General features: G+C 42.4%; 1 protein-coding gene across 25 annotated transcripts in view; it reads right to left on the reverse strand.

Annotated features, from left to right (window-relative positions):
* Positions 1-23,418, reverse strand: part of ERC2 (ELKS/RAB6-interacting/CAST family member 2) — a 1,931,514-nt gene that overhangs the window by 1,155,786 nt on the left and 752,310 nt on the right. For 19 of the 25 annotated variants that reach the window (XM_068253678.1, XM_068253677.1, XM_068253685.1 and 16 more), the window contains 2 exons: positions 20,486-20,536; positions 15,750-15,943 (listed from right to left, as the gene is read on the reverse strand). In XM_068253678.1, the coding sequence (XP_068109779.1) occupies positions 15,750-15,943; positions 20,486-20,536 (245 nt within the window). The remainder of the gene's footprint in view (positions 1-15,749; positions 15,944-20,485; positions 20,537-23,418) is intronic. The other 6 variants (XM_068253691.1, XM_068253689.1, XM_068253697.1 and 3 more) reach the window with 1 other exon arrangement.

Below are 23,418 nucleotides of genomic sequence, written 5' to 3' on the forward strand. Positions count from 1 at the left end.
TGGCCTCAATTCACTAAGCTTATCTCCTGTCTTTAATAACGTTTCTAGAGTGATCACCATGGTGATGAGGCATGTCCTATTTAGGAAACATTTTACCTCAGGCAAACCTAAAGTTAACTCTTCTGTCTTTAAGTTAACTCTTCAATCCTTAAAATAACTCCAGAGTTAAAGACAGGCTGTTTATTAACTGCATGTGAAAATAACTACAGAGGAGGTAAATTAACTACAGAGGAGGTAAATTAACTACAGAGGAGGTAACTTAAAGAAAACCTGTACTGAAAATTAAAAGTCAAAATAAACATACCCAAGTCATACTTACCTCCTGTATAGTCTACTGTTCAATCTATTTTTCCTCTCCTGCGTCCTGTTTGTCCACTGTGATCAATGGAATTCTCCGTCCTCCATTTTGAAAATAGCCATTACCCCATAACAGCTTCCTGGTCAGCACACAGTTAAACTGTAACATCGCCCACTTGAGCCATAGAGAAACATGGACACATCATTTCTCCTCTCAGCTGTAACTGACAGCAACTGATATATAACTGACAGCAACTGGTATATTTCAGTTCTGACAAAATGTTGTCAGAACTGGAAGGGATCATTGTCAAAAGAAAATGGTGAGCTTCTGGGAGGAACTGATGGCAAGGTAACTATGTAATATTTATTTGAAGTTACCTCATGTGTTTATTTTAAATAATTTTACTCAGTACAGGTTCTCTTTAAGGAATGAAGAGATAAGATAACTCTCTTACTGTGTGGTGGTACGTTTTCTCTTGCTTTATTTTCTCCAGCATGATCTTAGTGAATTGAGGCCATTAACTGTAAGCAAAATAAAGTCCTGGGTATTTGTTATAGCCTCAATCTCCACTCTTAAGATGGCCACACACCATACAATGAAACAATCCAATTTTTCATCAATTATATAATTTTGATCAGTTGTCCCAAAAAATTTAGAGCTTTTCTTTATTTTTGATTGATAAATCCGGTTGAATTTCCCTGTTTTTTTTACATTTTTGGAGATTGGACATTTGGAAATTTCAGACAAACTATCAAGAATTGTATGGTGTATGACGGATTGTCAATTATTTCATGTACAGTTCCAATTCATTTTTTCTGAGCTTACAATAATTTTATTCATGATTGGAAAAAAATTGAACATAGGTGTGTGGTACATTGGTCAGATTTTTGAATTGATACAACCAGTCAGAAAAATTAATTGCTATTCTTGAATTGAACAGATATTTAAAAAAATGTATGGTGTGTGTCCACCTTTAAACTTCTATAAAAATAACGTTTAACCTGTTGCAGAAAAATGCCTGTAATTCTTGATTAATTTTCTTCCCCTATTCGTGCAGAGTAGTCAGGATAATTGCTACTAGGGAAGTAGAGTTGCCTTATGCCTACTACACACCATGTAGCTTCCCATCAGATTGGGTTGAATGGATATTTTTTATTCTTTTATTCTGTACTCCAGATCCAGAGCGGCATTATTTTTGGATCATTACTGCACAAAATTGATCCAATTCTCAGTCAGTAGATCATGATGCATCATTATTGAATTGATCCATCAATAACAAGGGGAAATTGGATGGTGTGTCCTGGGCATTATTGCTCATTAAGATTTTAAAGGGAACCTGAAGTGAGAGGGATATGGAGGCTGTCATACATATTTCCCTTTAGGCTACTTGCAGACCAAGACGTTGCATTAGGTGCCACGTTAAGGTCGCATAACGTGCACCTAACGAATCATATGGTGCTGCAAGAGAGGACGGTAGAGTGAGCTGCGTTAGGCGGCTCTATCCCTATAAAGTCTCTCAGAGTGGCGCTGATTGGCCGGCGGGACCACGTGATGCGGAGCGAGACACTCCGCATCACGTGATCCCGCCGGCCAATCAGCGGCCGCCAGTGCAGTGAAAATTAAGTAGCCATGTGCGCGGCTACTGTAGCTGGCTCTCCCCGCCTCCTCTCCTCCCCCCACTGCGCATGTGCAAACAGTCTAACGAGGCTATAGCCGCTCTAACGCCGTAGCATGCTGCACTTTCCCGACAACGTGCAGCGTTACATGTAACGCAACGTGGGCTGTGTGAACAGCCCACTTGTGTTACATTGCTGTGCATTGGGGGAGCATTACAGGCGCACTAACGTGCGCCTGTAACGTCCCTGTGTGGAAGCAGCCTTAACCACTTCCCGACCGCCCCCAGCCGATGGGCGGCGGCAAAGTCCGGGCCCAAACGACCGCAATACGCCCATCGGCGGGGGCGGCTGCGGGAGTGGCTATGCGGCAATCGCGTCATTCGTGACGCGATCAGCCGCCGGGGACTGGCTCCGCCCACCATTCGCTGTAACCCGCCGGCCGTTCGGAAGCGCCGGCGGGTTACTAGCACCCGGATCGCTGCTGAAACATTGTATAATAGGCTTTGTAATGTATACAAAGCCTATTATACTGGCTGCCTCCTGCCCTGGTGGTCCCAGTGTCCGAGGGACCACCAGGGCAGGCTGCACCCACCCTAGTCTGCACCCAAGCACACTGATTTCCCCCCCCTGCCCCCTGATCGCCCACAGCACCCCTCAGACCCCCCCTGCCCACCCCCCAGACCACTGTTTGCACCCAGTCACCCCCCTAATCACCCATCAATCACTCCCTGTCACTATCTGTCAACGCTATTTTTTTTTATCCCCCCCCTGCCCACTGCCCCCTCCTGATCACCCCCCCACCCCTCAGATTCTCCCCAGACCCCCCCCCCCCTGCGTACTGTATGCATCAATCCCCCCTGATCACCTGTCAATCACCTGTCAATCACCCGTCAAACCCGTTCATCTTCTATGAACTCACCATGCCTCTCACTGAATACTTTGGGATGTCTTCTTTCCAAAATGGGGTCATTTGGGGGGTATTTGTACTATCCTGGAATTTTAGCCCCTCATGAAACCTTACAGGTGCGCAGAAAAGTCAGAGATGCTTGAAAATGGGAAAATTCACTTTTGGCACCATAGTTTGTAAACGCTATAACTTTTACCCAAACCAATAAATATACACTGAATGGTTTTTTTTTTTATCAAAGACATGTAGCAGAATAACTTTCGCGCTCAAATGTATAGGAAATTTTACTTTATTTGAAAAATGTCAGCACAGAAAGGTAAAAAAGTAATTTTTTTGACAAAATTCATGTCTTTTTTGATGAATATAATAAAAAGTAAAACTCGCAGCAGCAATCAAATAGCACCAAAAGAAAGCTTTATTAGTGACAAGAAAAGGAGGTAAAATTCATTTAGGTGGTAGGTTGTATGAGCGAGCAATAAACCGTGAAAGCTGCAGTGGTCTGATTTCCCCCCCCTGCCCCCTGATCGCCCACAGCACCCCTCAGACCCCCCCTGCCCACCCCCCAGACCACTGTTTGCACCCAGTCACCCCCCTAATCACCCATCAATCACTCCCTGTCACTATCTGTCAACGCTATTTTTTTTTATCCCCCCCCTGCCCACTGCCCCCTCCTGATCACCCCCCCACCCCTCAGATTCTCCCCAGACCCCCCCCCCCCCCTGCGTACTGTATGCATCTATCCCCCCTGATCACCTGTCAATCACCTGTCAATCACCCGTCAATCACCCCCTGTCACTGCCACCCATCAATCAGCCTCTAACCTGCCCCTTGCGGGCAATCTGATCACCCACCCACACCAATAGATCGCCCGCAGGTCCGACATCAGATCACCTCCCAAGTGCAGTGTTTACATCTCTTCTCTCCTCTAAACACCCACTAATTACCCATCAATCACCCCCTATCACCACCTGTCACTGTTACCCATCAGATTAGACCCTAATCTGCCCCTTGCGGGCACCCAATCACCCGCCCACACCTCAGAACGCCCTCAGAGCCCAGCCCTGATCACCTCGCCAGTGCATTGCTTGCATCTATTTCCCCCCTCTAATCACACCTTGAGACACCCATCAATCACCTGATTTCCTCAGATCAGGCCCTAATTTGCCCCGTGTGGGCTCCTGATCACTCGGCCAAACCCTCAGATCCCCCTCAGACCCCCTTCCGATCACCTCCCCAGTGCATTGATTGCATCTATTTTCCCCTCTAACCGCCCCCTGAGACACCCATCAATCACCTCCTGTCACCCCCTAGAACTGCTATCCATCAGATCAGGCCCAATACATCCTGTCATCTAAGAGGCCACCCTGCTTATGACCGGTTCCACAAAATTTGCCCCCTCATAGACCACCTGTCATCAAAATTTGCAGATGCTTATACCCCTGAACAATCATTTTGAGAAATTTGGTTTCCAGACTACTCACAGTTTTGGGCCCCTAAAATGCCAGGGCAGTATAGGAACCCCACAAGTGACCCCATTTTAGAAAGAAGACACCCCAAGGTATTCAGTTAGGTGTATGATGAGTTCATAGAAGATTTTATTTTTTGTCAAAAGTTAGCGGAAATTGGATTTTTAGTTTTTTTCACAAAGTGTCATTTTTCACTAACTTGTGACAAAAAATAAAATCTTCTATGAACTCACCATACCCCTAACGGAATACCTTGGGGTGTCTTCTTTCTAAAATGGGGTCACTTGTGGGGTTCCTATACTGCCCTGGCATTTTAGGCGCCCTAAACCGTGAGGAGTAGTCTAGAAAACAAATGCCTCAAAATGACCTGTGAATAGGACGTTGGGCCCCTTAGCGCACCTAGGCTGCAAAAAAGTGTCACACATGTGGTATCGCCATACTCAGGAGAAGTAGTATAATGTGTTTTGTGGTGTATTTTTACACATACCCATGCTGGGTGGGAGAAATCTCTCTGTAAATGGACAATTGTGTGTAAAAAAAAATCAAAAATGTGTCATTTACAGAGATATTTCTCCCACCCAGCATGGTTATATGTAAAAATACACCACAAAACACATTATACTACTACTTCTGATTACGGCGATACCACATGTGTGACACTTTTTTGCAGCCTAACTGTGCTAAGGGGCTCAAAGTCCAATGAGTACCTTTAGGATTTCACAGGTCATTTTGAGACAATTGGGTTCAAGACTACTCCTCACGGTTTAGGGCCCCTAAAATGCCAGGGCAGTATAGGAACCCCACAAGTGACCCCATTTTAGAAAGAAGACACCCCAAGGTATTCTGTTAGGTGTATGATGAGTTCATAGAAGATTTTATTTTTGTCACAAGTTAGCGGAAATTGATATGTATTGTTTTTTTTTTCACAAAGTGTCATTTTCCGCCAACTTGTGACAAAAAAAAAATCTTCTATGAACTCACCATACTCCTAACAGAATACCTTGGGGTGTCTTCTTTCTAAAATGGGGTCACTTGTGGGGTTCCTATACTGCCCTTGCATTTTAGGGGCCCTAAACCGTGAGGAGTAGTCTAGAAAACAAATGCCTCAAAATGACCTGTGAATAGGACGTTGGGCCCCTTAGCGCACCTAGGCTGCAAAAAAGTGTCACACATGTGGTATCGCCGTACTCAGAAGAAGTAGTATAATGTGTTTTGGGGTGTATTTTTATACATACCCATGCTGGGTGAGAGAAATCTCTCTGTAAATGGACAATTGTGTGTAAAAAAAATCAAATAATTGTCATTTACAGAGATATTTCTCCCACCCAGCATCTGTATGTGTAAAAATACACCCCAAAACACATTATACTACTTCTCCTGAGTACGGCGATACCACATGTGTGGCACTTTTTTGCACCCTAACTGCGCTAAGGGGCCCAAAGTCCAATGAGTACCTTTAGGATTTCACAGGTCATTTTGCGACATTTGGTTTCAAGACTACTCCTCACGGTTTTGGGCCCGTAAAATGCCAGGGCAGTATAGGAACCCCACAAATGATCCCATTTTAGAAAGAAGACACCCCAAGGTATTCCGTTAGTAGTACGGTGAGTTCATAGAAGATTTTATTTTTTGTCACAAGTTAGCGGAAAATGACACTTTGTGAAAAAAAAAACAATTAAAATCAATTTCCGCTAACTTGTGACAAAAAAAAAAAAATCTTCTATGAACTCACCATACTCCTAACGGAATACCTTGGGGTGTCTTCTTTCTAAAATGGGGTATTTGTGGGGTTCCTATACTGTCCTGGCATTTTAGGGGCCCTAAACCGTGAGGAGTAGTCTGGAAACCAAATTTCTCAAAATGACCTGTGAAATCCTAAAGGTACTCATTGGACTTTGGGCCCCTTAGCGCAGTTAGGGTGCAAAAAAGTGCCACACATGTGGTATCGCCGTACTCAGGAGAAGTAGTATAATGTGTTTTGGGGTATATTTTTCCACATACCTATGCTGAGTGGGAGAAATATCTCTATAAATAGACAATTGTGTGTAAAAAAAATTAAAAAATTGTCATTTACGGAGATATTTCTCCCACCCAGCATGGGTATGTGTAAAAATACACCCCAAAACACATTATACTACTTCTCCTGAGTACGGCAATACCACATGTGTGGCACTTTTTTGCAGCCTAACTGCGCTAAGGGGCCCAAAGTCCAATGAGCATCTTTAGGCTTTACAGGGGTGCTTACAATTAGGCACCCCCCAAAATGCCAGGACAGTGAACACACCCCACAAATTACCCCATTTTGGAAAGTAGACACTTCAAGGTATTCAGAGAGGAGCATAGTGATTTCATGGAAGATTTCATTTTTTTTGTCGCAAGTTAGAAGAAATGGAAACTTTTTTTTTTTTTTTGTCACAAAGTGTCATTTTCCGCTAACTTGTGACAAAAAATAAAATCTTCTATGAACTCACCATGCCTCTCACTGAATACTTTGGGATGTCTTCTTTCCAAAATGGGGTCATTTGGGGGGTATTTGTACTATCCTGGAATTTTAGCCCCTCATGAAACCTTACAGGTGCGCAGAAAAGTCAGAGATGCTTGAAAATGGGAAAATTCACTTTTGGCACCATAGTTTGTAAACGCTATAACTTTTACCCAAACCAATAAATATACACTGAATGGTTTTTTTTTTTATCAAAGACATGTAGCAGAATAACTTTCGCGCTCAAATGTATAGGAAATTTTACTTTATTTGAAAAATGTCAGCACAGAAAGGTAAAAAAGTAATTTTTTTGACAAAATTCATGTCTTTTTTGATGAATATAATAAAAAGTAAAACTCGCAGCAGCAATCAAATAGCACCAAAAGAAAGCTTTATTAGTGACAAGAAAAGGAGGTAAAATTCATTTAGGTGGTAGGTTGTATGAGCGAGCAATAAACCGTGAAAGCTGCAGTGGTCTGAATGGAGAAAAAGGCTCTGGTCCTTAAAGTGAACCTTAAGTGTCCCAAAAAAAATGAGTTTTACTCACCTGGGGCTTACCTCAGCCCCCTGCAGCTGATCGGTGCCCACGACGAGTCGCTCTGATGCTCCGGGTCCCGCTGGCGGCCACTTCCGGTTTCGCCGTCAGGACCCGTCAGGCTGGGGAACGCGGCTGATACTACGCGTTCCCAGCCAAAATAGCACCCCTATGCGGCCATATGTCCGCATACGGGTGCCTATGCGGACATATGGCCGCATAGGGGTGCTATTTTGGCTGGGAACGCGTAGTATCAGCCGCGTTCCCCAGCCTGACGGGTCCTGACGGCGAAACCGGAAGTGGCCGCCAGCGGGACCCGGAGCATCAGAGCGACTCGTCGTGGGCACCGATCAGCTGCAGGGGGCTGAGGTAAGCCCCAGGTGAGTAAAACTCATTTTTTTTGGGACACTTAAGGTTCACTTTAAGGGGCGAAAAGACTGTGGTCCTCAAGTGGTTAAACTATACTAGTTGCCTGGTATATATATATATATATATATATATATATATATATATATATATATATATACTTTTGTTTTTTCTTGGTGGGAGGAGGGGAATCTACCCATCTTATACAAGGTAGTAGCAGGGTAAGAAATCTTATATACATCGCCCTCTACCTTATTTGATTCACTAGTTGCCTGGTTGCCCTGTTGGTTCTCTGCCTCTAATACATTAAGCAATAGACTTTAAACAAACATGCAGATCAGGTATTTCTGACAAAATTCTGACAAAATTAGCCTCCTGCTTGTTTTAGGTATGTGATTCAGACACTAATGCAACCAAAGGACTTCCAGGCAACTGGTGTTGTTTAACAGGAAATAAATATGCCAGCCTCCATATACCTCTCACTTCAGGTTCCCTTTAAAATATACTTCAAAGAAGTGTGACACTACCAACATCTTGAAATCTGAAGTAACAGATATGTTTCCAACAGTATGTTCCCACTGTTATTTTGTTCCGTAGCTGTTATCTACCATTTATGTCTGTCTGCAAGAGATCTGACACCTTGGAAAAGTCCTGTGCATTCCTGCTGTCTTTCTGAAAAGTTTTCTGTTTTTACCAAGTGTTTGTCATAGAGAAGTTGTTTCTTTCCACTTCCTTGTTTGAAGAATAGAAATATAATTTTTGTCCTGTGAGACGCTTCTAACTCCTTTCCCTGCCACCACTGGCTCTGTATTGACCTGATAAAGCAAGATTTATTCTTGCAAAACGCGTCATTTGTGCTCAGTAAATAGTTGTTGTCCTTATTGCTTTTCTACATTATTGAAGTAAGCCTCTTTTAAACAATTTGTCGTTATTTTATATATTTTTGGGCACCTCCTTTTCCTTTGCAAAAAAAAGGTTGGATATACAGTTGTGTTCAAAATTATTCAACCCCCACTGCAATTGAGTGTTTTGACATTGATTTTTATAATTTCAGCCATCTTGTGTACAATTTAATCAAGGAGGCACTTGTAAGTCAGGCACATATAACATAACATTTATAATGAAATAACCACAAATGTCTTTTCTGTGCTAACATCATTATCAGTTTTATTCAACCCCCAAGCGACATTTATTCTTAGTACTTAGCACAACATCCTTTTCCAGTTATAACAGCTTTTAAACGTCAAGCACAGCTTGACACAAGTGTCTTGCAGTGATCTACAGTTATCATAGCCCATTCCTCATGGGCAAAAACCTCAAGTTCAGTCACATTCTTAGGCTTACGCGCTGCAACTGCTTTCTTTAAAGAGGAACTCCAGTGAAAATAATTTAATAAAAAAAGTGCTTCATTTTTACAATAATTATGTATAAATGATTTAGTCAGTGTTTGCTCATTGTAAAATCTTTCCTCTCCCAGATTCACATTCTGACATGTATTACATGGTGACATTGTTACTGTGGGCAAGTTATGTAGCTGTTTCTAGCTGCTCTGGCTGTTACAGACAGCTTTAAACAGCCATTTCCTGTCTGTGAACATTGTTACATTGTGGCAGTTTGCCCAGAGTACCGCGGTATTCAGAGCCTCTTGTGGGAGGGGTTTCAGCACAAAATTAGTCACACAGCGCCCCCTGATGGTCTGTTTGTGAAAATCATTCTATTTCTCATGTAAAAGGGGGTATCAGCTACTGATTTGGATAAAGTTCAATTCTTGGTTGGAGTTTCTCTTTAAGTCCCACCAGAGGTTCTCAAACGGATTTAAGTCTGGTGACTGCGATGGCCACTCCAAAAGGTTCCAGCCTCTTATCTGCAACCTTGCTCTAGTGGACTTGGAGGTATGCTTGGGATCATTGTCCTGTTGAAAGGTCCAACGTCTCCCAAGCCTCAGGTTTGTGACGGGCTGCATCGCATTTTCATCCAATATCTCCTGGTACTGAAGAGAATTCATGGTACCTTGCACACGCTGAAGCTTCCCTGTACCTGCAGAAGCAAAACAGCCCCAAAGCATGATTGACCCCCTGCCATGCTTCACAGTAGGCAAGGTGTTCTTTTCTTCATAGGCCTTGTTCTTCCTCCTCCAAACATAGCGTTGATCTATGGGCCCAAACAGTTCCAATTTTGTTTCATTAGTCCACAGAACACTATCCCAAAACTTTTGTGGTAGTGTTCTGTGGACTGATGAAACAAAATTTGAACTGTTTGGGCCCATGGATCAACGCTATGTTTGGAGGAGGAAGAACAAGGCCTATGAAGAAAAGAACACCTTGCCTACTGTGAAGCATGGCGGGGGGTCAATCATGCTTTGGGGCTGTTTTTCTTCTGCAGGTACAGGAAAGCAGTACCAGGAGATATTGGATGAAATGTGATGCAGTCTGTCACAAACCTGAGGCTTGGGAGACGTTAGACCTTTTAACAGGACAATGATCTCAAGCATACCTCCAAGTCCACTAGAGCAAGGTTGCAGATTAAAGGCTGGAACATTTTGGAGTGGCCATCGCAGTCACCAGACTTAAATTCGATTGAGAACCTCTGGTGGGACTTATAGAAAGCAGTTGCAGCACGTAAGCCTAAGAATGTGACTGAACTGGAGGCTTTTGCCCATGAGGAATGGGCTATGATACCCGTAGATCGCTGCAAGACACTTGTGTCAAGCTATGCTTGACGTTTAAAAGCTGTTATATTTGGAAAAGGATGTTGTACTAAGTACTAAGAATGAATGTCACTTGGGGGTTGATCAAAACTGATAATGATGTGAGCACAGAAAAGACATTTGTGGTTATTTCATTATAAATGTTATGTTATGTTTGTCTGACTTACAAGTGCCTCTTTGATTTAATTGTAAACAAGATGGCTGAAATGATCAAAATCAATGTCAAACTGGCCAAAACACTCAATTTCAGTGGGGGTTGAATAATTTTTAACACAACTGTAGTGTAAGCAGTAATTTTTATCTTATATTTAGCTTTATCTGTGGCATTCCTATACACTTCTGCATAGAACCATGAAAAATGTTAATCTGGATTTATTTATATTGAGCCTGATGCCTTATTGATGAGTTTCACTTTGCAGAGACTAAAGGCAGCCATACACTGGTCGACTGCCACCAGATCGACCAGCAGATAGATCCCTCTATGATCTAATCTGATCACAGAGGGATCTATTGGCTGCCTACACTGCAAACAGATTTTGAATCGATTTCACTGGGAAATCGATTCACAATCTGTGGAGCTGCCGCTGCCCCAGCATACATTACCTGCAAGTCCCCCAGTATCCGCTGTCTCTTTTCTGCTTAGGGCTCCAGCTTCACTTTACTTCCTGTCAGGGAAGTTTAAACTGTAGATGGCGCTCTACTGTTTAAACGTCCGCCTACAGGAAGTAAAGTGAAGCCAGCCGGAGCCCGGCACGGAGAAGGGAACGCGGGGAAAGCGGAGACACGCGCTGGCAGAACAGGTAATGTATTGCCGCTAGTGATAGTTGTCGGGCATTCGAACACCACTATCAACCCACTACCAAATCGCTGGTGATCGAGCGAAATTTTCCGCATGGCCAGATCGAAGGGATCGATTTCGGACAGAAATCGTTCGATTGGTCAGCGTTTGCGTATCGATTTCACAACAGATTCCATCACAGTGATCTGCTGTCTATTGGCGGGAAATCGAGTAAGTGTCTGGGCACCTGTACACTATAAACTGTCAAGTAACAAATGTGTTTTCAGGGATATCCTTTATAAAATGTCAGTAAAGAACTCAGGCAGGTAAAAGTCAGTAGAGTTGATCTCTTAAGTTTCAGGGCACTGAAGAACAGATTTAGTCAATATGGAGTGATTTTTTTTAAGGTCACCACTAACAATACAATTTCCCAAATGCTCATTTATGAACGATTCTTCTCATGAACGATCGGAAATGATAGTTTGGGACAAAAATCTCCTAACCAATACGATCAGATTGACGTGATCGATACACAAATTGGGATCAATTTCATTAATCTGATTAGATTGGTTAAGAGATTTTGTTTTTCCCATTTGTGGTCACAAACTATCATGTCTGATCGCTCATACGAAGAATCCTTCGTAAACAATCATTCAGCATATTGTATCGTTTGAGGCCACCATTAGATGGCAAAAGTTTGCAACCTCCGTAACAGTTCATTTTGACGTGTTGCATCAAGCGCAGAAGCTGGACGCCATCAAAGCAGCAATGCTATGCTGCGCGCCCCGCGTAATGGTAATCCGGGGCTCCGGCGGTTGCCAGACCCCACATTGCATCTCCCTCCAATTTACGACAACTCGGAGGGGAAACACTATGGTGCAACCCTATGGTGCGGGAGTTTGGAGGGCAGAGGGTGTTTGGAGAGCAGAGGGAGGCCAGGAGACATTGCTAACAGCCACAGTATGCCTGTATATGGTGTAAAGGCTACAGGGGTTTGAGAAGTGTTAGAAACAATGCCCAGATCGATAGTCTTCAAACTCTGCAGGAAAGCAAATTCGGTAATGCATCAGGATTAGATCAGGGCAAAATTAGAGGTTAATTTAGCATGCATAGTTTTTATGTTTGCTTGTTCCTTGATTAAAAAAGGCAAGGTGTATTTAAAAATTCTTTCTCTTTTAATAGTCCCTTGTAAGCAGAGATATTATTTCTTGCATCAGGTTAGTATCAAAAGGCATCACGCTATTTGTGAAAGTCGACACAACTATGTGTGGAGATTAGAATGTAGGGGTTAGCCAAGTTTATTCTGCTCGCACATCATATCCTAAAGTGCTAAAATCACACCCGTTACACCTACTGGGACAGTCTAGCACTGTACTTCTCATTGACCTGAACTTCTCACTGCTAAGGGAATTTCTACAGCTCCACGTGAAAGTTGAGCAGAGGTAGTATTTGGGGGAAAACAAGTAAGAAATGCAATGCTACAATATTTTGTAGAAAATAAACCAGACAACATATTGTCAGAGATATACATATTTGGAGAGAAAAACAGACAGACGTATAGAAAGAGCAAAGAAACATAATTTACCAATCCAAGCAAACTATAAGTTAGTGTGGATTCAGCCCACTCTGAATGCCAAAACCAGCCATCTGTACAAAATCTGGTAACCCGGTAACGCCTGCAGTGCTAAAGGGGTAACGTGTGGGTCTCCTCTAATGTTAGCAAAAGGAAAGTCGCCACGCGCTCCCTGTGCACGGCAACTTTACCACAGTGAGGTGCATCAGGCACCTTATCTGCCTTAAAGTGAACCTCCAGACTAAAAATGTACTCAGCAGCACTGAAAAGGCTTGGTGTTTCTTTAACAGTTTCACAGCATCAGAACTTTGTTTTTCTTACACAAGCCTTATTTTTAGCTGTACAAAAGCTAAGCTCTGCCCTATCATACAAAACTGCGCGGGCTTTTTTTCCCTGATGCTGTGCAAAGCATGATGGGATTTCCTATGTTGTTATTCACGTTGCCTAGCAACTGGGAGAGGTGCTTGGGACACAGGACAGTTGGAACTGTGTCTCATGCTCCCTGTCACCTCCTTTCAACCAAATAGATGGCTGCCGTCATGAAATCAAACATTTGCCTGTTCTTTTAAAACAAGTTGGGTAAGAGATTATATTACCTATCTATTTTAATTAACATAACTAATGTTTTAAAATCTTTTTTTAAATCAGTTTTAAATCAGGATGATAAAATTTAAGTTTTAAATCAAGATGATACCATTTATTGGCTAATTTATTGGCTAACTAAAAATGAATAAAAATAAGCAAGCTTGTTTTTATTCATTTTTAGTTAGCCAATAAATGGTATCATCCTGATTTAAAACTTCTTGCTTTTACTGATGGCTAACACGGTACAATACCCTACTGCTACTAATATAACTAAATGACAGTATGTTTGTTTAGGCTGAAGTTCCTCTTTAACTTACATTTTTCTATTATCTTTTTTTTTAATCTTGTGAGTTATCTCTCCATATAGCTTCCGTAAAAAATAAGTAAAGTGAGATAATTCATGAGATAAGTTTTGTGAATCAACCCCTACACTTGATAAGCTCTTTTAAACAATGTTTACAAAAAAATATGGCATAATATTACATAATAGTACACATTTCACTTTGGGGTCTAAAACTGAATCAAAAACTTTCCTTGCTCTCATCTCTGACAAATAACATTGTTAAAGCACATTGCCATTTAACTTATGTAGTAAAAGCTACAGAATCTATTGCCTCTGTGTTATGGGGGCTTCCATCTTGCACTGTGTACATCTTGAAAATAACACCTGCATCAACGCTCATTTTTACTGACACTAAACTTAAAGTTTGAATAAAATCAAAACTCTTGTTCCTATTCTTAGGCATGAGTAGTTGTGTAACATAAACAAAGAGGTGGAAGAAGGGGATCCAAAATAAACTTTTATTTATTGCATAATTGTTTTCCTTTCATACAGTTTATAGCAGTGTTTCCCAACCAGTGTGCCGCGGCACACTAGTGTGCCGCGGCATGTTGCCCGGTGTGCCGTACAGGTCTGGCCTCTCGCCAGACCTGTACCTACTTTAGGGTGCAGGAGGGGGGAAGTAGCGCTAGAAGGAGGGGCAGTGGAGGCAGCGGTGGGGAGGGGGGAAATATCCCCCCCCTCCCTCACCTGGGAGTCCTCCTTCTGCCTCTCTCCCCCTCCGTTTAGCGGTGGCAAGTGCGGCTCGGCGGCGGGGAGGCATACGGAGAATTACTCACCACTTCCGCGTTCCAAGCGCCGGCAACGTCAAGTCGTCACACATCTCCGCCTTCAATGCCGCCCACTGTTCTTCCTGATTAGCGGAAGCACAGTGGGCGGTATTGAAGGCGGAGATGTGTGACGACATGACGTTGCCGGCGCTTGGAACGCAGAAGTGGTGAGTAATTCTCCGTATGCCTCCCCGCCGCCGAGCCGCACTTGCCACCACAAAACGGAGGGGGAGAGAGGCAGAAGAAGGGGTCCCAGGTGAGGGAGGGGGGGGGGGATATTTCCCCCCTCCCCACCGCTGCCTCCACTGCCCCTCCTTCTAGCGTTGCTTCCCACCCTCCTGGGCATCTATACTGGGGGGAACTGTACTAGCTATACTGGGGGCAACTAAAGTAGCTATACTGGGGGCAACGAAACTAGCTATACTGGGGGCAACGAAACTACCTACACTGGGGGCAACTAAACTAGCTATACTGGGGGCAACTATACTAGCTATACTGGGCACTATACTGGGGCACTACCTACCTATACTGGGCACTATGGTAGCTATACTGGGCACTATACTAGCTATCTGGGTACTATACTAGCTATACTGGGCACTTAACTGGCTATACTGGGGCACTACCTATCCATACTGGGACTATACTAGCTATACTGGGGCACTATACTAGCTATACTGGGGCACTATACTGGGGTAACTATACTAACCATACTGGGGCAACTAAACTCCCTATACTGGGGCAACTATGCTAGCTATGCAGCCGCCCCCCCCGCCCCCCATAGCACGGCACTGTCCACTAGGTCGCGCAAACACCCGCGCCGCCTACCTGTACTATGTTAATTAACATAGTAGCGGTGGGGACAGTGAAGTATCATGGTCGTGATACTTCACAGATACTTCACAGAGGCAGCCGCTATTAGAACAAGCACGCGTTGCTAAGGAAGCAACAAGCGTTACCAAGTATAAGGCACGCTACGCTGCAGGGAGAAAGTGTAGCCTCTATAGCGGCCACTAATTATTTTTTAACAAGCGCTGCACTTGGTATACCAGTTAGTGAATCAACCCCAATGCCTTTTAAGCCATCAGCAAGCAAGAGAGTACTCAGAATAATTTTGGAAGGGGAAAACTTAGGGGAAAGAGTAAGTTGAATAAGGGTCCATGAGTATACATCTTCTAGCTGATTATGGTGGCTACCTTTCTATTCTTTGCCCATATCCACTGTGAGTGCAATCATGTAAGCTAGGCTGGTTGCTATACAATTATTTTGTCCTGGGTCATAAACAGCAAGCATAGAGCACAGAGAAAATAAAGCTAAAGACAAAATTACCTTTCTAGCTCTGCTATTTGCTTGTCTTTATCATTCTTTTCATTCTCAACCTCCTTCAGTATCTGCAGAAGCCTGTCCACCTCAGCCTGAGCTTTGCCACACTCTTCCCTGTAGTAAGAAACCTCTTTGTCCAGCTGTTTGAGCCGATCACCGAGCTCAGGATTCATTCTAGCCTCCTCTTCAGCTTCGTGAGCCTGAGAAGTATAAGGAAACATTAATATCTCACCAAAAATGTAGAGATACCACATACAAAAAATACACCATGTGAGGAAAGTGTTATATAAAATATAAAATATATATATATATATATATTTCTTTCTTTTTTTTTTAGTTACGTAGATAATAGCACACTTTATAAATAGTGGCTGTTCAGTGTAGACTAGGTAGGAGTAAGCTGCCTCCAATGGAGAACTTGGCCTCAAATTACACATTTCCAATCTAGCCAAGAATAAAGTCAACCAAGTTATTTCTGTGTAACTTCCTTCTGTATTCAATTTTATAAATATCTGAATAATGTTCATAATGCTGAGACAATTGTAAAACAAAGTGGGTATTTTGAGCACCTTGTATTTTGAGTACCACATAGACCTCAATATTAACTGCAGCTATAGCGGCACCTAGAGTATAATTTGGGTGCCAGAAATGAAGGATGCAGCCAAATACTGAAAGACGTTAAATAGCTGCGGAGGAACAGCACAGATAGTGGCAAGAAACAGCAGGAGTATGCAACACCTTGCACATCAGCATTAGTGTTAAGCTAGGTGGGGAGGTGAACGGTTAGTGTAAGGATTATTTAGTCAATAGGTTAGTGTTGCTGTGTTACTGGAAGCTGGCTTGACACTGCAGAAATGTCCAAACAATACAGCTGTGTGCCTTAAATAAAGCCCATAAAACGTGGAAGTTCTAAGTGCAGTTTCCTTTACCCTTACTGTATGCAACACTGGGGTCAATTTCTTAAGGCTTGACAACACTGGAGAACAGGAGTTATCCTGAAGTGGACTTGTCACCTATTGGGTTACAAAAGTTTGCAACTCTCTCTGGGCCATATCCTAGTGGGGTTGCAGAGTAGTTAGCACAGTGGCTGGATAGTGTACTGGTTAAAGAGACCCTGAGCAGTGGGCTCAAATGAAAATCTGAATCCCCCATAGCTAGCGAGGTCCCCCGGCATCCTCTTTCACCCTCCTGTGGTCCCGCTGGCTGCTCCAGTAATCCGGCGACGTCGGCTGAAGTCACACTTGTGCTCCCTGATGCGTCATCACGCCGGTCGTCATAAGGGTCCTGCGCATGTGCAGTTCTCGAAAGACTGAACCACACATGTACAGGACCCTTACGGCGACCAGAGTAATGACACGGTGGGGGGGCATGACTTTAGCCAAAGTGGCTAAACCGAAGCCGCCAGCGGGACCACAGCAGGGAGGAAGAAGATGCCAGGGGACCTCGTGGGCTATGGGGGGCTGAAGGAAGCTCCAGGTAAGTCCAGATTTTCATTTTAGCCCACTGCTCAGGGTCCCTTTAAGGGCTCTGCCTCTGACACAGGAGACCAGGGTTCAAATCTTGGCTTCCTGTTCAGTAAGCCAGCATCTATTCAGTAAGACGCCCTAACATTGCTACTGCCTACTGAGTACCCGAGTGGCTGCAGCTCTGGCGCTTTAGATCCACCAGGAGAATAGTGCAAAATAAATGTTCTGTGTCTTGTCTGTTAGAGTTATGGTTTGTGCTATTGCAGTTCCTTGCACACACTCGCAGCAAGAACTTAATCATTAATAGATCTACAAATGTCTGAACTTTTCTTTCATGAAAAGGAGCTCACTGTGAGTACTGCACTCATTTATTAACCTAATGTTCTGATATGATCTAGGTGTGACCATTTCAAAGAGGACAATTTAAGGCTCCCTGCACACTGCATGTGATTCAGATTTTTAATCGGCTTTAACATCCGATTTCGATTCCGATTTTTAATCGTTACTGCATGTTGCGTTTTTTTCCTACATTTTTCTGTTGATTGCATTCAGGGAAAAATCGGATTTGCAAATTGGAATGGGAATCGGAACACGGATTTGCAGTGTGCAGGGGGCCTAACAAGAAAAAAATCAAATCCAAGTTTTCAAGATCTTTTATGCTATCCCATGTTCTGCACTCTTCTCCTGCTTTAGTTAACCGACTGCTATTGCTGGACAATAGGTGGGAAGTGGGCAGCATGTGCGTACGCGCCACACTGAGTTTAGTAACACAGCTTGCATTTGACATTTTCGCAAAGGTCATGATAATCGCTTTTTTTCTAATGTAACTTTTTAGAGCGCTGCATTATTAATGCTAAATCACTCAGTGCTGCATCTCTGGCCGGGTGTATGGTAAGTGTAATTACAAATATGCCTGAATACTATGTTTTTCCATATTACTGACAATGTTTTTCGTATTCATTGAATACATTTATATAGTAGGCATCTTATTAACCTGTACTTGTCCACAATTATGTACAGCTGCCAAAGTTGGCCATGGAATTTGTGCATGATCATAACATTATCTTGTTTCTGCATCATCCTGCTACACAGCTGTATCAGTCCGTGCAGGTTTATCCACCAGGCACCCTAGGCAGGTCCTTGGGACCTAGTGGGTGTCAAGGGGCCCACCTGCCAACTTATTTGGCCTCTTTCCACTTCAACTTACCCAAAGGACCACAAGGGGCCGGCATTTACTACCTTGCCTAGGGCCCCATTACATCTTAATCCATCTCTGGTATTTGTATATTCAATCTGAATTGGCAGTGATAAACTTGAAATGAAATCTCTATTACTCCACAGCAAGATGCACAGAAGGGATGCTTTCAATTATTCCAGACACAAGTCTAATGCTTGTCATCTATTTTATATCAATCAGTTGAAATGTATTTCTGCAAAGAAATGGCAACTATCAAAGATGACCATATTAATTAATAGCCTGTAACATCACATGCATCAGCAGATGGGATTGCTGGCTAACGCTTTCAAACTCCCAGAAATCTAGTATTAGGCATACTTACAGACCCTAATCATATAAAGGGCATTGGCAGTTGATAGCTAGTGGAAAAACTTTTAATGCCTGGTACACATCATGCAATTTCTCATCAGAAAGACGGGTCGAATCGATTGTTTCCGACAGATCCAATTTGATTTCCGATTGTTTTTCAGATCAATTTTCTGATCATTTCTATACAAAATCGATCAGAAAAACAATTGCAAATCACATCAGACCTTTCGGAAATAATCAATTTCACCCGTCTATCTGACAAGAAATTGCATAGTGTATACCAAACATAAAACAAAATTGTGCAGAAACGGTATAGTCCTTGCACATACTTGCAGTAAAGTAATCCTCAAATTAAGTTATGTGCACCTAGGGTCCCTGATGCACTCATAACAAATAGGTCTTGATTTACCCATAAGCAGCAAGTCCCATCTAATTATTTTAAATAAAAAAAAACACTGAATTTATACATTTCCTCCCTAAGGCCACTTCTGACCCCCCTCCTTCTGTATAAAGTTTCCACCCGTTCCTTGTGTAGCCCTGTTTTTCTATGCCCACCACTCATTCACATCAGCTCATCTCTTTTATGTACAGTTCCCTTGGAGGCAGCTATCCATCTTATATGTTTTGCTACCCTTTACAACCTCAATCTTCCACTTTCAATCTCCTTCTCCACGTAAAATGACCCCTTCCTTCATGTCTAGTTGAGGCCCATGTGTTCTTTGGAGGAGTCTAGTCATGTCCAGAACTAAAGCTTCAGTGGCCAGGGTCTCAGATAGGACTGCATAATGTGTGGGACTGGGAGTTATCTAAAAGTCAAACCTCCCACATATTAGGCTATGCTACATTTGTTAGCTGCTGAGAATCTGTGGCCTTTGCAGTTTAAACAGTATATAGGCTAGGAGTGCCCATGTTATCCAATGTTGTAAGATTCAGTAGCTCTTGGCCAGAAAAACATGGCAAATGGCTAATCTCTCTAGTAAGGTTAGTACCATTGCATTAAAGAGACACTGAAGCGAAGAAAAAAATATGATATAATGAATTGGTTGTGTAGTACAGATAATTACTAGAAGATTAGTAGCAAAGAAAACATTCTTACATTTTCATTTTCAGTTATATTGTGTTTTTTATAATATTGCATCATTCTCTGATATTTGCAGTTTACATACTACTCCACACTCTAAATATTTTTACAGAGCAGTCTTGTGAACTATTGACCTGTCCTCTGGGGAGAAAAAGAAAATACTGTGACTGACAGTTGAGATAACAAGCTTCAGAAGATAAAGCTCTCTGAGACTTTGAAAGTCATGGAGCTCAATGACTCTTTTGCATAGATAACAACTGGAGTTTCTTAACTCTTCCTGTACTGGAAACAATATTAGACTTATAACTCTGCTGCTAATGTTTTATTTCTTAGCTGTTCTACCCCATACATACAACAGGTTGGTTTCCTGATCTGCCTGCAAATGGTCAGTTCTCGTGACAATCACTTGTTTTTTTTATGTTCCTTCCATCTGCATTTTCATTTGTGATGTTACAGGTTTGCTTCAAATATATAACATGATTGCATCAAAACGTCTTTCCTCACACAGAATAAACAATGTACATGAAACATAAAAAATAATCACAAAAGCAAGATGTCATGCATGAGAATGAAGTGGATACAATTATGATTTCAATAACATACATTACTCACAGAGAAAGACAATATAACACACATTGTGTGTACTCACATAACCACACAGCAATGATACCCCCTGCTTCTCATTACGCCCCACAGGTGTCTTCAAAAAGAGCAAGCAAAGAGAAGAAAACAAGGCAACAGCAAGCGATGACTAATCTAAAGTCCCAATAAACAGCATGCACAACAGCATAAACAAACTCAAGCCAAATGAAAAAAATAATACCAAAACAGCCGTCAGAAGGTTTGAATTCTTCGCAGTTCAAAACAAAAAATATATATACACATCAGAAAAAAACTCTCCATAGCGTGTTAAATAATTTACATTGATATTTTAAGTGTTTATCATTTTTTTAATTAAAGCAAATTAGTCACAAAATAAACATGAAAGCTAACAGCCTTAACATCAAGGAAACATCAAGGATAATAACCTCATAGAGTTTGTATGTTCTTCCCATGTGTCCTTCAGTATTCTCGCCCATCCAAGAAATGTACCGACAGGTAAACTGGCTGCCCCAAAACTTACAATAACATGTTGTTGGCACATTAGAATGTGAGCTCTTCTGAAGAGCAATGAGTCTATGTACACATGCTCATTCCTGATCATCCTGGGTTACAGTTTAGTATTGATCGCTGCACTTTAGTAATGATCCCTGCACAGACACTGTGCTCAGCTATCTTCTGATCACACTTTTCAGTTCTATAAAGGTGGGGGATCAGCCAACAGGACATTAAAAAATTAGCAGTAGTGCAAGAATGATACATCTCATCAGATTAGGAAAGGTAGAGCCAACAACATCAGGGGAAACCCCATGCTCTATTTTCATCCAAGATAAACACTATTTTCACTATTAGTCTAAGCAGAAACTATCTAGCTTGCAAACGTATACACCAGATGTAGTCAAGAGGTGTTAATCTGTACCTGGCATGTGTATGCTTTGTGTATCAGTGTAGAAATATTTCACATAACAAGGGCTGTCCATAGAATTACATTAGTACGGTAAGTTCCAAATGAACCTAACACCAAACAATGACTGCAAATACTTTAATGTATCCACCTAACTGCTCTTGATTTTGTTTTTCCCAAGGCAGGAAACATACCCTGGCCATTTTTAGCTGCATAGGCAGAACTTTTCCATGCACTTTAGATAACTCAATGCAAGGTTCTATGGCTTTTTGGACTTTACAGAGGCTTGGATTGGAGAGGCCTTTGACATATTACCCAAAAGTAGAGATATGTATGCTATATGCCTCAAGCCTCGAGGCTGCTGGGTCATTCTGCTGAATAAACAAGGGTACAAACACAATTCAGGGTGGCTGTTGTAGGTTCTGCTGAAAGCTAATATATTTCATTTATACTGTATGTCATTCTTAAATACGCTGAAAACGATTATACTGATATAGCTTATGAACTTCGTTTTCCAAAATTGTTCTTAAATGCAAGCCTAACACTGAGACTTGCACTAGTCAGTGATCTTATATACAGGTTGCCAGACTATATACCACATCTAATTTGTAGGTAGACTGAACTGTGCACCCCTTGACTACCTGAGAGTATTGCTATGAGTAATCCAACCATATGTATTACTTTTCCAAGATAATGACTTTATTTAATGTTATAAGAGGATACACGGGCAGCACGGTGGTGTAGTGGTTAGCTCTCTCGCCTTGCAGCGCTGGGTCCCTGGTTCGAATCCCAGCCAGGGCACTATCTGCAAAGAGTTTGTATGTTCTCTCCGTGTCTGCGTGGGTTTCCTCCGGGCACTCCGGTTTCCTCCCACATTCCAAAAACATATGGATAAGTTAATTGGCTCCCACTAAAATTGGCCCTAGACTACAGTACTTACACTACATAATATAGATATATGGAAATGGTAGGGATTAGATTGTGAGCTCCTTTGAGGGACAGTTAGTAACAAGACAATATATATATACACTGTACAGCGCTGCGTAATATGTCGGCGCTATATAAATACTAAATAATAATAATAATACACATCTTTAAAACATTATAATTACAATTAGCCTTGTGGTTTCTAGCAAAGAGTAGGATAACTATTGATTAGCAACTGTCCAGACTGTAACCACCATGATTTTCTGCATTCTCTACTTAGTATCAAATTCATATTTATGATTATGAATGACAGTATTTCAAGACATAATAAACTTAGTGCACTACATCTTGCAATACAGATATAGTCATATAGTCTTTAAGTCGCATCTACACGAGTAGATGCGGGCGCGATGCTCCTTATCAATCAAGCCGCTGATGCGGCTCGATTGATAAGATCCGACAGGACGGATCTCCGCACCGCCGATTCCCTGCTCGATCCCCGCGAGGGGACAATGGCAGGGAATCGTGCGGGAGATAAGCGGCGCACGCGCGGCGAGCGGGGACGCGGCGGGCACGCGGAAGAGGCGATCCGGCGGCTAATCGAGCCGCCGGATCGCTGCAATGTCCCATGGTGTAGATGGGGCTTTATGGTGCAGAAAATAACAGTTAAACAAGGCCCCTAGTCATTAGGAATCTCGGACTCTAGTGTGCATGAGTAAAAGTTGAAGGGGGGGGGGGGGGGGGCTAGAACAAAAAGTAAGGTTTGTTATAAGCCTCCACATGTAAATAGCATAAAGGAAGTAAAGTTACTGCAAAAGATTAAAAAAGTTGCAAGATAACAGTGGCCATAGTTCTTGGTGATTTCAATTATCCAGACATTAAAGAGGACCTCCAGAGAAAAAATGAAAATCTGGCAGCCTGCAAGTAAAAGAAAGTTATATTTACACGAGAAGCCTTGTCCCGCGATGCCGTCCCGAAGTCCCTGCATCACCCGACTTTACAAGAGTTACAAATTCATCAAATCAAAAAATGTCAGACAGGTTAGATGCCAACTTAGGCTATCAGATAGTGGTGTTTTGTTAGAGTTTAAGTTTAGAATAAGGCAAAAGGTAGTGCGGTAAGCCAGGGGATTAGGTATGATGGGATCTGGA

Source organism: Hyperolius riggenbachi, chromosome 9, assembly GCF_040937935.1.
Source record: "Hyperolius riggenbachi isolate aHypRig1 chromosome 9, aHypRig1.pri, whole genome shotgun sequence".
Classification (NCBI taxonomy): Eukaryota; Metazoa; Chordata; class Amphibia; order Anura; family Hyperoliidae; genus Hyperolius; species Hyperolius riggenbachi.